General features: G+C 31.0%; 1 protein-coding gene across 3 annotated transcripts in view; it reads right to left on the minus strand.

The window, feature by feature from the left end:
* Positions 1-11,284, minus strand: part of LOC145318841 (uncharacterized) — a 35,369-nt gene extending 24,085 nt beyond the window's left edge. For 2 of the 3 annotated variants that reach the window (XM_080160498.1, XM_080160496.1), the window contains exons 1-10: positions 11,182-11,284; positions 9,666-9,811; positions 9,308-9,354; positions 8,320-8,361; positions 7,633-7,681; positions 5,791-5,913; positions 3,432-3,474; positions 1,678-1,713; positions 1,103-1,168; positions 170-227 (exon numbers count right to left, since the gene is read on the minus strand). In XM_080160498.1, the coding sequence (XP_080016624.1) occupies positions 170-227; positions 1,103-1,168; positions 1,678-1,713; positions 3,432-3,474; positions 5,791-5,913; positions 7,633-7,681; positions 8,320-8,361; positions 9,308-9,354; positions 9,666-9,789 (588 nt within the window). In that variant the 5' untranslated portion in view covers positions 9,790-9,811; positions 11,182-11,284. The remainder of the gene's footprint in view (positions 1-169; positions 228-1,102; positions 1,169-1,677; positions 1,714-3,431; positions 3,475-5,790; positions 5,914-7,632; positions 7,682-8,319; positions 8,362-9,307; positions 9,355-9,665; positions 9,812-11,181) is intronic. The other variant, XM_080160497.1, reaches the window with a different exon arrangement.
* Between the last annotated feature and the right edge of the window lie 5,242 nt (positions 11,285-16,526).

Consider the following 16,526-nt stretch of genomic DNA (forward strand, 5'->3'; position numbering starts at 1 on the left):
TATCGTTTTAATCAGCATTAATTTCTAAAAATCAACACGGCTTTATCTTAAATTTTCTAGAGAACTTAATGTAAGGAAAATGATGTTTCTTAGAAGTTCCAATGTCCATCGTTTCTATTCTTCTGTTAATCTATTATCAATTTAATTTGTCTATCTTTATTATTTTTACCTGTTTATAAGCAACATGAAGAGACATATTAAGAACAGGACTCGAAAGTGCAACTCCACTAAAATATAAATTTGTTTATATTTTTTGCTGAAGATGATTAATATCCCTCCACAGATTATGACGTCATACGATAGAATAGCCAATGAGAGGCCAGTATACACTGTAATTGATCAAGTGTAAAATCTATGCTGGTCTCTCATTGGTTATTCTATTGTATGACGTCATAATTTGTGGAAGGACTTTAATAATCATCTTTTTTGCTACCGCTGTGCTTTGTTATATTATATTACGAGAAAATATTTTAGAAAAAGTTAAAAGGTTTAATTAACCCTAAGAAAATTACTTTAAATTGATTTAAAACAAAAGAATCAAAACAATGCAAATTTTAAATTAATCAGAATGAAAAAATAGGGCATTTTACATAGAGATAAACATTAGATTTATCTTCCCTCCTAATATTTCAGGATAATTTATGCATTTGGTAACATATAAGTGGTAAAAGAAAGTGGTGTAGAATTTTGCGCCACACTTTAAATAATCTAATAGTATATAACCCATCTTATTATGGACAGTATTCCGCGGATGTAAATTGAAAAATCATAAGATTAACTCTGAAATTTCAACAAAGTTATTGAATTTAATTATCTTAATTATTATAATTATTATAACCAAATATTCATAATATCTTTTCTCGTATTCATTCGAATCCGGTGGATAGGAACCGGTTCTCATCCATACGAAAAAACTATGTCTAGCATCGTATTATATCCAGCTTTCTACGAATATAGAAATGTACAATCATAAGATTAAAACTAGTTTTTTTAGCCGGTGACTTCGTCACCACGGGGCTAAAAAAACTAGTTTTAATCTCATAATTGTACATTCTATATCCGTTTATAATACGATGCGAGAAATAACTATTACAAAACTTACTTTTCATTATTGGCAGAATTTTCTGAGTGTTGTTGAAAAGTGCTCTTAGCCTTCTTTATGGAACTCCTAGAGTATAAAACAAGGGTTTATTCGTTCGACAGCACCATAGCTTTTTTGATTATCCTAGTAGTGATAAGAGCTGGAGGGAGGGGACAATGGGATGATTATCATTCTAGTCCCCAAAGTTTATAATGATAACGCTTTCTTATTCGTTGGCTAAACAACTTTGGGGACTTATGAATTCTGAGTGGTTGGTTCGCTAAGCTGATTGTCCAAACATTTCAACCACTAAATATAATTTACAAAAGTGAAAATTTTGTGTATCATCAATTTCTCGACCATTGTCTCATCCCTTTAGATTCCTGGATAAGAGGAAGGGAATGAAAAACAAGTTTGCTTAGACTAGATTGATATATAAACCCCCTTACTACCAAATTAAAAGCTCTCTGCTATCGAATGCAAAAATGTTAGCATTCTGTCCATATACAATTTCGATGGTTAATCAAGACTATAAAGCATCGAATAAATAGATAAATATGTGACAAAGTAGTAAAAGGAATTAGATTAAGCATTACCTGAACACCGACGGAGAATTTCTTCCAGAGGACATACTAACAATCAAAAATTACATATATAAAAGGAAAATTGGACTCATCACTTAACGCATTCGCTATTCGTCGGGTAGGTTACAGGTTCAAATCTCGACCCGACATCGCGTCATAACTAAAGACTTCAAAATGGTTTCTACTGCTGCAATGTAAGGTGCGCGAAATTAATAATTAGAGTATAGGAAATGTCAGGCGAAACACATGCATGCACAGTTAAGATTTCATAACAACATGGGTTGTTGGACCTGACGTTAAAGTGTCATGTTTATGTATGTAGCCCTGATTCTCTAAAGTTAGGATTAGATTGGAAATGAAAATATTTTGTCCAATCGTTTCGAGCACAGCTGTATGTATTCTATGATACGTTGTAAGCTGACCCGGAATTCTCGTGGAAGCAACTCAATTATTACCTTATCCTGGCCTAGAGTTTTGGCAGGTTTTCCATTCTAATCCACCCTAATTAATGACACTCATATGAATGAGGAGCAGGACGTGAGAAGGCATGATATAACTTGCTTGATATAAAGAATCCTAACTTTCTAAAAAATCTGCCCACTTACAATCTTAGAGGATCTCAGGGAAGGTTGCGTGATTACAAATTAACAAATTGCGACAGCAATTTTTGATTTAGCAAATCTTTATGTAGGACTTTGAATGGTTTTAGGCTATTTTACTTCCTAATTAAAGTTTTGGGGTGAGCTTTGTGTTTTTTTAACAACTTCCCAATAAAATATAATGCTTATAGAATATAGATGCTAGGGGCAAAGCCACTAATCTAATAAAAAGTATATACTCTATATATCCATTACTTATATTACTTGTGAAAAAATAAAAACACTTGTTCTAGCATTGAATTAATTTATATAGATCAAGGAAATAGAAGATTATTGTAAAGGATTAAATCAGGAATAAAGATATATGTAGTCTTTAATATATAGAAATTAGTTTTATTGAGTCATACTGATGACCCTATAAGGGCGAAACTCTCTGTCTCTGCAATGATATTAAATAAAGTAGTAAGAATTTTAACCTGTAGCAATTAAGATTTCAATAACAACTGAAATGGTTGAGGTATCAATTTTAGGAAGCTTTTTATAGTGCCTTTAAAAATGACGTCATACTCGCCTACCATTGGCCAATTAAAATGTATACTGGCCTTCCATTGGTAATTCAGTCTGTGTATTGGCCTATCGTTGGTCACTCGTATTGTATGACTTTATTTTTATAGGCACAAAAAACGGCCATTTTAGGAAATGGTTTTAGGTTATTCTAATTTTTAGATTTAAGTCTTGGGGTGGTTACGAATACAGAGCCTTTAGATGCTAGGTACGAATCAACTAGTGAAGAAATAAAGTAAGTTAAAAAGTCCTTTGTACAATGCTTTATTACTGACACAGCTTACGGTAATGATAGACTGAGTCATTGAAATCATTTCTAATCATGTATTCAATTTATGTCAAAGAAAATTAATATTTATGATATGGTTATAATTAAAAAAAAAACAGGCAGGGTAAAGATCTTAAAAAGTAAATATTCAGGAATAAGGTATAGTCAACAAGCAAAATATATCTAAAAAATTTCTTGGGGGGGGGGAGGGCAGAAATAAAGGTCGTTAATTGTACTAAGTGCGCCCCCCCCCCCCCCAATGACAGCTGAAAATCACGTTTTGTGTTTTTTTTCGAATTAATTTGGTTGTTGGTTGAAAACAATGTAATGTTTGCCTAGAATATGTTGAATCTTGACGGTTGTACAGCCTTTCACTTCCTACACAAATAAAAACTAGAATTTTTAAAAGCGAACATTTTCTACTATTTGGGTCGGTCTGTCCGTCTGTAACGGTTAGCTCTTTTTGTCAATTTAGACACATTAGAATTGTTCTATCGATTTCAAACTTTGTGTGATAATTCCTAAAACAGTTAGGTACAATTTAGAAAGCGTAGGAACACTATAATTGTTACCAGAAAGTCCTTACGTTCATTTAAAAGATGGTGATTTTTTACTATTTTAGACAACAATTTTCCATGTGATATAATTATCATATTCAGTATGATTTTTAAAAGCGAAGCTTTTCTATAATTAGGGTCGGTCCGTCCGTCCGTAGTAGTTAGTAGTTAATTTAGAAAGCGTAGCAACTCTATAATCAATACCAAAATGTCCGTACGTCCATTTTAAACATGTTGATTTTTTTACTTTTTTTAACAACAAATTTTTATGTAATCTAATTTTCCGATTTATCTGATTTTTGGTATATTAATTCCTGGGACAAAAAAGTATAATATTATAAGCGAAGCAACTCTACAATCAAGTTTTAAAAATGTAAGTATGACCATAAACATTATCCTGTATCAAACAGTTTTTCAACAAATTTACTTATAATTTTGCTTCGACTCTCATAGGCGTCCAAGGGGGGGGGGGGGTAATGGGCCATTTGGCACCCCCAAAATTTTTTGAACAATACCCCCCCCAAAAAAAAATTATCCCTACCTTGGGGGTGCCGTAGGCACCCCCAACGATTTTGGGTGGGGTATTTACCCCCCCAAACCATTTTGGGGGGGGTAATTACCCCCCCCCCCAAAAATAAATGTTCTTTAAAAAAAAATTTTGGGGGGGGGTATTTACCCCCCCCAAATTGAATGTTCTTAAAAAAAAGATTTTAACTAAATTAAATATTTCATTAAATAATGAAAAAGAATTTCTATAGGTGATTTCTTTTGGGAGGATGTCAGGGTGTCTCAAAACTAGTTATAAAACTTACCAGGACCTATAAGACGCTTCACTTTAAAGTATAATCATATTGGTTCATTGGTTAGTGAGTTAATTATTGTATTTTTATGTTCTAAAGAATGAGATACTACTATATATTTGAATAGTAGTGGCGCCCTTAGCAGCTAAGAACTCGTGTTTTCTAAAGGGTAAAAAGGGAGGAGAAAAATAGCCTAAAACCACTCAAAGGATTGACCTATAATAGTGTGGAACCATCATGGGATCTATGTGAAGCTTTCCTAAAAAGGAGAACTCAGTATTAAAAGTAATGAAATCTGAAGCTATAGTCAAATAAACCTTACTTACTACTTTATGTTATAGGATAGTACTTATTAACTTAATAGATTAGGTAGGTGCTTTTTTTACATAATTAAATTACCCCCCCCAAAAATTTTACCCCCGGGGTAAATTAGTTTGGGGGGGGTAATTACCCCCCCCCAACAGATTTGGGGGGAGTATTTACCCCCCCCAACAGACTTTAGGGGGGGTAATTACCCCCCCCAATCAAATTTTACCCCCGGGGTAAAAATTTGGAGGGGGTAAAAAAAATTTCGGCGCGCTTCGCGCGCCATTTTACCCCCCCAAAACACGAATTACCCCCCCCCCTAAAATTTTTTACCCCCCCCCAAAAAAAAAGCTTGGACGCCCCTGTCGACTCTTATACATTTATATTCTAATTATTCAGTTCTGACACTATATAAATGTTAGTGTCCGTTTGTCCTACCGTTTCAGTGCTTCGCTTTTATGGTTGTCATCCTTGTTGTAGTACTGATTCCTAGGATAAAACTGTACAGTGTTTAGTTTGTATTTTCCTCTGACACTCTGGCCCAAGTGTTAATATTCGTTTGTCCTACCATTTCAAAGCTTCGATCTTTATTTGTGTTTGGAAAAAATGAACTGAACAGCTGCTCTACAAGTTACTGTATCCATTTGTTCATTCTTGAATTTTTGCTGCGATACTTATGGAGGCTGTAATTCTTATATATATTTATAAAAAAAAAGTCTTGAGAAACTTTTAAAATGGAATTTTTCCGAAGGTATATAAATCAAATTTTAAAATTAGGAGCATTATTGAAGTTTGATTTAAAATTAATATAAATATTATTTTTATTTATTGGAAAAATTGCAAATGTAAAATGATATCTAAAAATTAAACAATTATACACTAATAATGAGATAAAGGGTAACTAATTTAAAAATTAAAAACAAACAATACATATAATAAAAATTTCTAAATATCTTACATAAATTTACACCTTATGAAGTCGGACAGACGAACGTATACTGACTATAAAAGGGGCACAAATAAATATTTACCGTGTATAGAAGAGAAAGAGCTCCTAGGCCCAGCGGAGCTTGAATCAATAGAACCTCGGCTCTCACAAGAATTTAACCGACTAACCAAGGCTCCGTCAATTATAACTTGCTCCGTTTTAGATTCTATAGAGGATAGATAGATAGGTAAACCTTTCCTTCGGAAAAACTAACTTGGACTCCAACATAGATAGATAGATAGATAGATAGATAGATAGATAGATAAATAGATAGATAGATAGATAGATAGATAGATAGATAGATAGATAGATAGATAGATAGATAGATAGATAGATAGATAGATAGATAGATAGATAGATAGATAGATAGATAGATAGATAGATAGATAGATAGATAGATAGATAGATATATAGATAGATAGATAGATAGATAGATAGATAGATAGATAGATAGATAGATAGATAGATAGATAGATAGATAGATAGATAGATAGATAAATAGATAGATAGATAGATAGATAGATAGATAGATAGATAGATAGATAGATAGATAGATAGATAGATAGATAGATAGATAGATAGATAGATAGATAGATAGATAGATAGATAGATAGATAGATAGATAGATAGATAGATAGATAGATAGATAGATAGATAGATAGATAGATAGATAGATAGATAGATAGATAGATAGATAGATAGATAGATAGATAGATAGATAGATAGATAGATAGATAGATAGATAGATAGATAGATAGATATATAGATAGATAGATAGATAGATAGATAGATAGAAAGATAGATAGATAGATAAATAGATAGATAGATAGATAGATAGATAGATAGATAGATAGATAGATAGATAGATAGATAGATAGATAGATAGATAGATAGATAGATAGATAGATAGATAGATAGATAGATAGATAGATAGATAGATAGATAGATAGATAGATAGATAGATAGATAGATAGATAGATAGATAGATAGATAGATAGATAGATAGATAGATAGATAGATAGATAGATAGATAGATGGATAGATAGATGGATAGATAGATAGATGGACAGATAGATAGATAGATATATATATAGATAGATAAAGAATTATTGTATTGCCGAAATGAAAAAAAAAATCTAATAAGATTAGGATTAATTATTATTACCAAAAAGGAGAAAAAATTATCCAAAAAAATGGTTAAATAAATATTTAATAGCTACATTTTAAATTTAGAATGTGTCTAACTGTCAGTATGTCTATTCGAATTTCTTTATGAAATCTGAATACCAAAAATAATTTCTGTAACAAAAAGAAATAATTGTTAAAGGGTAGAGAATGCATATAATATAATAATAATTATTGATTATCAAATAATTTAATGGGTGTTATCATTCTTGTATTTAGTAAAAATTTTGAGAAAGATTAATCTCAATATTAAACATTTCATAAAATAGTTTTTAATAACTCTTTTAATCTACGAAAAATATATTTAGACAAGAACAATTCTGTAAGTAGATCTAATAAAAAGTAGTAAGGTTTTTTTTCAGAAACGGCTATACTAATTGGGTTGTGCTTTTGGTTATTTTGGTTGGTTAGCTTATCCGCAATGCTGACTTTTCATTGAATATTGCTATTCATAATCACATATGGGAAATAATCAATAAAATTACCACACTACAATGAAAATTAATCCCCCACATAACTACTGACATACAAAATAATTAACAAAGCAGTTGCTCTTGTTGAGAGGAATCTACTCAAAAAAATCTAGTTTTGAGAACAATTAAAAATGATACGATACGATACATAATTAATAATGGCTTATAACCAGTTCTTATCCAGGGGAAATTAATCGAATTGGAAGTCAAACTGGAAAATTTATTACCTTTTCCTTTCCATTTAAGTTGGTCCGCATATGCTCCTTCTTCTGGAATCTAAAAAAATTTTAAAATCTAAAACCACAGAAATTGCTTATTTTGAAATATAATGAAAATAAGGAGGGGGAGAGTTGCGTGAATTCGTGGTTTACCTATTTCAGTTAGAGTTAGGCAAAGAAGAAGAAAATAATAACCCTCTCAGACTCATTTTAATTATTTTAAATGGAAGATGGACTTTATGGTCGCTGGGTTTTTTTAAAGGAAAGTACTTACAAGTTATTATGTAATACAATATTAATAGAGTAGCCACATTTACAGTATAAGAATGATAACTTCAATAAAAGTTAAGCTCTAAAATCAGAAGGTAGGACAAACAATAAAAACTCTTGTAAAGTGTCAGAATTTAATAAACAGAACATTAATCTGTAAGTAGGCTTAACAAAATTGTACATAAATTTGTTGCAAAATTACAGGACACAGTAAAAGGGCATACTTTCATTTTAGGATAATAATAACATTGTATATTATTGTTCTTGGAATGATTATTCCAAAAATCAGTTGCATAGGATAATTACATTAAACAAAAAGTAAAAAAAATCAGCATGTTTTAAATGGATGAACGGAATTTCTGATAACGATAATAGAGTTGAAACGTTTTCTAATACGTTTCTAATATAACATATTATAAATTTTACCTCGTCTAATGAGAACCTTGTGAGGTTAACTGAGCTAAGCACTCCTGTATTAAAGTAGTAAAATCAAACATTTAATTTTTATTCATGCATTCATTCCATATGGTATAATGGGATTGTCATTTTCAAAATTATTTTCCTACATATTCCATTTATAATAAAAGTCCTAAATGCATAAGACGTACCTTATTGACAAAAGAACTAAAGACTTAAGGTCTAATGGGAAAAGGGAAGGGGACAAAGTGACTCAAAAATCAGCCACGTGACGTCATAAAAATGAGGGAAATGAGAGGAGAAGTGGGAAAGAAAAACCCTAAAAAAAGAGATGGATAATCCCTCATTTTTATGACGTCACATGGCTGATTTTTTAGTCACTTTGTCCCCCTACCATAAGGCCATTATTAATCGCTTTTGGAAAGACTAAAGGGCATACACGTAAAGTAGCTTTGCGTTAAACGGATTAACTTATTTTGGAAATTCCAATGTAAATAGTCATTCATAAAGTTTTTATTTCTTTTATTCTTGAGTGTAATTCATTCAACCTTTCCCAATGTTTGCATATTATATGTATTTAAAATAAAATGGCGGTAGTTTATAATTAATTAGCGGCTGCGCCTCTAGTATCTAAGAGCTCTGTATTCTAAGCGATAGGAAAAGCATAAAAATAGCCTGAAACCATTCCACGACTTATCTAAAAAATAAAAAGCCTAAAACATTCCAAGGACCTATGTGAAGCTTCTATAGAAGCAACCAAATTTCAGTACAGCAACACGGTTTAAAGGTAGCTGCAGCCACACTTATCCAATTCTTTCTAAGCAAGCATCAGCCACTATTATTCGTAGCAGCTCTCAGCTGCTGTCATTCTCAGCCCTAGCCGCACGGATTAAAGCGTGGCGGTCGACTGCTGGTTTTTATTGGATAATGTAGATAGATCTTCTCATATAAATTTATGTAAGGTATTCTAAGAGAATTATAATGTTTGGATATTTTTTCCTGTGCCATAGGGTGTCAATTTTGTATCAGGCTCATACTCTTTGCCTTAAAATTTGTTAATTAGATCAATTTTAAAAAAAACTTATTTTCTTGGCTGTAATTTGTGCTTTTATATCAAATTGCATTAAATCTAGATTATTGTCATACATAAATAATTCATTACAGTAATACCAATAATTCTACTAAAATTTTAAAAGACCGTAAATCTGAAGTTGTTTAACGATATAAACCTAGCACTAAAAAGGACAGTACACATAACTAATGTATCGAATATATAACAGGTTTCGTCAAGCTAAATAAATGGACTGTACTTTTTGCTTTTTTACTTTATACTTATAAAAAGACTGTACACTTACCTCCTTTGTGTCTCCTATATCTGACAGTCATAACCCAGCAGATTAAAAGGACTGTACATGAAGCAAGCATGGCTGCAGAAGAAAATATGAGCCCTAGCTCCTCCCAAGGACCAAGATGCCACATTTTGTTCTTGGTGCTGTTACTGCTAAAATAAAAAAATCGTTATATTATATAAAAAAAATGATTGCCAAACAGTTAAGAATTAAGATTTTTTGAACAGACCTTCTGATAATGATTATACAGTTGCTACACTTTCAAAATCATACCTAACTGTTATAGGAATCACCATGCCAAGTTTAAAATCGATAGGACAATTCTAACAAATTCTAACTATACTATTAATAATATATTTGTGCTAACATATTGATTAAAAATACCACAAAGTAAAATAAATTACATTTAACCATAGCAACGTCATTTTTAAATGTCACGTTCACCAAAATCTAAAATTGTTTCTACTTTTAAAGAACGAAGATTTTCTACATTTAAGGCTTAAAAATAACTCGCAGCATTAATGTTAATGATAGCGTGCCTGCTTGCTGTCAGTTAGGAGTCGGGTTCGAGTCTTAAAAACATCTCTACATAAAGACGTTAAAAATGCTGCTGAGTTTGACACATGACACTAGGAGAGTGAGAGTATGGGGAATGCATTGATAGTAAGCATGAGCTACTCAATACCATGCACAGTTATGATTTTCAGACAAAGGTTGTCCAATCAAGGGTTAGGTTGCCTGTTGGATGTTACTCAAATTAATATCCTTTAGTTAGCGTTAGAGCAGTGTGTCTCATTACAAGCGGATAATGTTTTTGCTTTTCAAGGTAATCACTGAATTAGTGCGTAAATATACGTTCGTCTTTACGACAAAATAGGACAGAACTAAGTCTTAAGTCAGGTCATAATCTTCAAAAGAATATTGATGATGCTCTATTGTTTATTTATAATATTATCATTCTTGGTTTCTAAGAGCTAAATATAAAATCAGAAATTGATTTTTTAAAGTGGTTAAACAAAAGATGGAGTCAACAGCTTAGATCATACTTATAATCTGGCGTTTATTTAAGCATTTTGTAACTGATATATACTATTTAAACATATGATCTTAAGATAATTAAAATATGAAGGAATATCTTAGCCCCAAATAAGGCACAAATGCAAAGTTACTCTTCAGTTAATTACCACTGTAGTATCTAACGGAGATTTTTTTTATTATTTTCTAGCTTTGATTATAAATGTAATTGTCTTTTTTTAGTAGAGAAGCTATTCTTTAATTCACTTTAAATGTCACTTTGTCCGTTAGTCAGTTCATTCTGCAATGGAGGAAATGTGATTTTTCTCGGCTAATAATGAGGATAGACATAGGTTTGTTTGGCTTATCCTCTCTTTTTCTTTTCGTTGTTATGACAACTAAACATCTGCTCTCTCCTTTTATTCGTTTATTCATTCCAGGAATATTTTTGTGCTTCGCTACTAATAAATGTTTTCATTCTTGTTTAATCGTTAAAACAAAAACAAACCTAATTTGTAATGTTTGTAATATAACTCTAAATGTTAGTTGTTACATTACTATCAGCAATGCCAAATTTATTACATGTCTATCTCATTTTAGAATCTGAAAACAAAGTTTTTATACATGTTACAGTTTTATCAATTTGATTTTTTAGCAACTTTTACAAAAAATCTTATGATATAATTAAATAGAAATGATAATTCCTTCATGGTCATCTAGGTAAAGAGCAAAATTATTTTTGATCTAATTAAACCATTTTATGTTACCAAAATACTAAAAAATGTTATTGTAGTATATCCTAATATGAAATAATAGAAGTCATTTTCATGTGTAACCCTGCAGGTCCTGATCCTCCAGCAATCTTTAGATGGCCTCTATAATCGTAATTTTTTAATTAGATTCTTCAAATTTCAAACTTAAGCTTTTCTAACATATTAAAATTTCGTGAAAATCCGCCGCCGTTTTCCGGCCGACTGGCAGATGCCTCCGCCGAAGTTTATGTTTTATGACTTAAAACTACATATATTTAAAGAGTAGCCACCTTACTGAGAAGATCACGAAATATGTGTTTAATAATTTTTCACAAGTGTAATGTTTCAAAGTAACTGCCTGTTTTATTACTAACTTTTAAATACAGTTTCAAATGCAAAGCTACTCCATTGATGATCTGAAAGGATGTCAGCATCCATTAAAGCGAAACTCTGAAATCAAACGGTAGAACAAACAAACATGAACGCTTGTAAAATGTAAAAACTTAATAAGCAGAATACTAATTGAAAGGTAAAAACAAAATTGCATTTAAACTTAGGATTCTATTTACGGATATACTTAAATTTTTAGGACTTGATTATAGATATGCTTTGCTTAAGATATTGTACCTTGTTGTCCAAGAAATTATTCCAAGAATCAGTTGAGTAGGTTAATTATAAGAAGCAGCTTATAATGTCTCAACAATTGGACAAATATTCCAACTATCCCGATTAACACCACAATTTAAGGGAACATGATAATTCAGTTAAACGTTGGAAATGGACGTATGGACATTCTGGTAACGATTATAGAGTAGCTACGCTTTCTAAATCGTACCAAACTGTTACAAGAATCATCATGAAATCTATAGGACAATTATAACATTCTTAAATTACGGACGGACCTATCCTAATTATAGAAAAACTTCGCTTGAAAAAATTATGTTTTAGATATTTTTACTACACCAGGCACACTAAGAACGTAGAAGTTTTTATAAAGAAACATTTAAAATGATATTGATCTAAGAAAATCTATTTTTTAAAATATGAAATAGATTATTTAATAAAAATCTAAAAATAATTCCAACATTTTTTCACCTGAAATATGTTTATTACATCTCAAAGAATTCATTGATTAAATAATTTTAGAAAATGTTACAGAAATAAATAACTTATGGAATAAAACAAAATTATATTTTGTTTGGGTTTCCCTTTTAGATTTACTATTTATTAATTTGATAATATTTTATACATTTTTCTATTTTTTCCCAATTTTTTCAATTTTTTTCGGGGAATTTGAGGTTGAAAGTCGCCACCCCCCCCCCCCTCTCCACTTTAAATTTTTGTTTTATATAAGAAAAAGCAAAAACAAATTATGTTAGGTAATTTTTTTCTATGGGCGATTTTTCTTGGAAGATGGTGGTACCCTCCCCCAAAATTTGTATAAACCTTCCCAGGATTGATGAGAAGCTACCCTGTAAGTGAGAATTATATCGATTCAGTGGTTAGCGAGATCCTTCGTTACACACAGATGTCCCTTTACTTTAATTACCCTTAACAATCGGGCCCCTTGCTGCACTCTATAATTTGAAATGTCCGTCTGTCCGTATGAGGGAAACGTGATTTTCTTGGCTCATATTCAAGATAGATAGCTGAATTTTTTAGTGAAGATTCCTATGATATATGCCCATCTAATCTATACATTGTTTTGTCCATCTGTCTGTTAAAAGAATGTGAGGATAAGTAGTAACAATGTAATTAAATCATGATGTAGTCAATAAAATTTCATCCGTGACCATTTTTATAATAGGCTTAGCAGTTTGGTCCTCCCGCAGGTTAGGCTAAAGTTTGAATTTGAATGAATTCAGAAGCTCTTTGTAGTGCCTATAATAAAAAATGACGTAATACAATGACTAAATTACCAATGACAGGCCAATATACATTTCAATTGACCAATGGTTGGACAATATGAAGTCATTTTTTACAGGCACTGTAAAAAGCTTCTTGAATTTATATTTGATCCATCTGAAGTATCTTGACACTTTGTTTTTCTGACCAATAGTAATAGTTATTTCTTGCATCGTATTATAAACGGCTTTCCGCGGATATAGAAAGTACAATTATGAGATTAAAACTAGTTTTTTTAGCCCCGAGGTGCCGGAGGCACCGGCTAAAAAAACTGGTTTTAATCTTATGATTGTACATTTCTATATTCGTAGAAAGCTGGATGTAATACGATGCTAGACATAGTTTTTTCGTATGGATGAAATCCGGTTCCTATCCACCGGATTCGAATGAATACGAGAAAAAAAATTACCCCTCCTTTCCGTTTATAACGTTATGTTAAAAATGCTGTTGTTTATTTTACTGCTATGCACGCTTCGCATGGATGGTGTCATTCTTTTTTCTCTATATTTCTATAGAATCAATTTCGTGTTTTAGATGAAATTTATTATTATTATGTTTTTTAAAAGCGAAGCTTTTCTATAATTAGGGTCGGTCCGTCCGTCCGTCCGTACGTCCGTCCGTACGTCCGTCCGTCCGTCCGTCCGAGATAGTTAGCTTTTATTCGTTAATTTAAGCATGTTAGAATTGTCCTATCGATTTCAAACTTTGCATGGTGATTTCTGTAGTAGTTAGGTACGATTTAGAAAGCGTAGCAACTCTATAATCATTACCCAAATGTCCGTACGTCCATTTTAAACATGTTGATTTTTTTACTTTTTTAAATAGCTTTTATTCGTTAATCTAAGCATGTTAGAATTGTCCTATCGATTTCAAATTTTGCATGGTAATTCCTGTAATAGTTAGGTACGATTTAGAAAGCGTAGCAACTCTATAATCATTACCAGAATGTCCGTACGTCCATTTTAAACATGTTGATTTTTCTACTTTTTTAACAACGAATTTTTATATGATCTAATTATCCGTTTGATCTGATATTTGGTATATTGATTCCTGGGACGACAAAGAACAATATTTTAAGCGAAGCAACTCTATAATCAAGCCCTAAAGATGTAAGTATGTCCATAAACGTTATCCTGTATCAAGCAGTTTTTCAACAAATTTACTTGCAATTTTGCTTCGAATCTTATACTTTTATATTCTGATTATTCAGTTCAGACACTATTTAAGTATTAATGTCCGTTTGTCCTACCGTTTCAGTGCTTCGCTTTTATGGATGTTGTCATCCTTGTTTTTCTATAAAAGTATTTATCATATTCCATTAATACGTTTATGATAAAAAGGTGACATTTTACATTAGACAAAAAGGTTTAGACACATTTTTAGCATGGCAGCTTCTTAAATCTACTCTATGATTAAATTTTCTGTTCGTCAATCCGTAACGTTATGTGGTTTGTTTTCTTGGCTGCTATTTAATATAGAATACAGATTATTTTCTAATACTATACCAAAGAACATCCAACAGAAGTCTACTTGGTAATTCAGATTGCCGGTAATGCTACAAAAGAATTTTATGTATTGATATGAACATTGTTTCGTGATTTTCTATTATCTTTCTTTTTGACCTGGGGTAAAATTGTTGGGAGGAGGGGTGGAGGTGTGAAAAAATTCGGCAGGAAATTTTACCCCCCTCAAATAGAAAATAACCCACCCTTGAGTTCCCTTCCCCCCTCCCTCAAATAAAAAGGCTTGGACGTCATTGTAAAGCAAACAGAAAGCAACGCATCATTAAAATACCAGCATAAATGTAGCTTCGTCATCAGGAAAAATGTTCCATGATTACTCTAAAATCTATAAAAAGTTTGACGTCAAAGATTTTTAAAAAAAAAACACCTGTAGACAATTTGTAATAGATCAAAGTTTATGTTTTATCGATGTTAGTATTTTTATTTAAAAATATCTTTCAGATGACGAATGGAAAAATTTATTTTATAGATAAAGCACTTTTTAAAGAATGCATGAGTCAAACGCTTTGGATAAGTCAAGATATGTTAATCCTAAATTGCTTCTCTGCAAATAAGAATTGTGTCTTGTTGAGAAAATAAATTTTTTAAGACATGTTAATTTATTTATTTTTAAAGCAAAGCTTCTCTTTAAGTATGTGTTATCGACGCAATTTGACAAAACGTCATTTAAAAACTCTAAATAATTTCTGAAAAGAAATGTCCACAAGCTTAGAAGCTAATTTATTGTTTTTGGTTATCGTTTTGTTTAGAATTATTATTTATATTCTGCTTATTCAGTTCTAACAATTTACAAGTGGTAATGTTCTTTTTGTCCTACCGATTCATTTAATCGCTTTCATGGATGTTTCACTTTTTAAAATCTTGTTTGACTTGTGAAAAGCAAAAATTTTCTACATTCATGCTAGGACCGTCCTTCTGTTCGTAACGGATAACTCTTATTGTTAATTTAGGTATGTTAGAATTTCCATTTTGAACATGATGGCTTATTTGCTTTTTGATTACTTTTTATTATATAATATAATTACCTTGTTTACTTAATCTTTAGAATATACCTAAACCGATTAGACATTATGTTATTATCGAGGTATCTATATAATCAAGTCTTTAAATGTATGTAATTAATATTAAAAATATTAAGCATTAAGCTGGTAAAAGTGTCTCCTAAGAATGGAGACAAATAAAAAACTTTAAACCTAAGTATTCCGTTTTCCCCTGGAAATAACGCCAATCGAAAAAGCTTAGCCAAACGTTGTTACACTTGCTCCTTTTTAAGGAGACACATTTACCATTATATATGAAAGTAATTTTGGGGTAAAAATGTATGGAATTTTCGTTCAAAATTCTAAATCAAATTTTTAAGTTTTGTTAATATTCGTTTTTCTGAGTACACATAAATTCTTTGAGCTTCGTTTGTATGGATGTTGCCTTCCTTGTTATTACTAATACTCTATTAAATGAACACAAGAAAATATACAAAAGAAAAAAAGAAGTTTTATATTACAAGTTAAGAAGATCATATTTCACAATATTATAATTAGAATGTAACCTTTTTTAATTTCTTCTTAGAAACATAATTAACTGTTATTTCTTATTATTAGATGTTTTATTTTTCTTTCATCTTTAAAATCCAGTTTATAGGTGTACTTATCTTGAAGTTAATGTGTCTATCTTAC

Source organism: Acartia tonsa, chromosome 5, assembly GCF_053477335.1.
Source record: "Acartia tonsa isolate MP-2025a chromosome 5, ASM5347733v1, whole genome shotgun sequence".
In the NCBI taxonomy this organism is placed as follows: Eukaryota; Metazoa; Arthropoda; class Copepoda; order Calanoida; family Acartiidae; genus Acartia; species Acartia tonsa.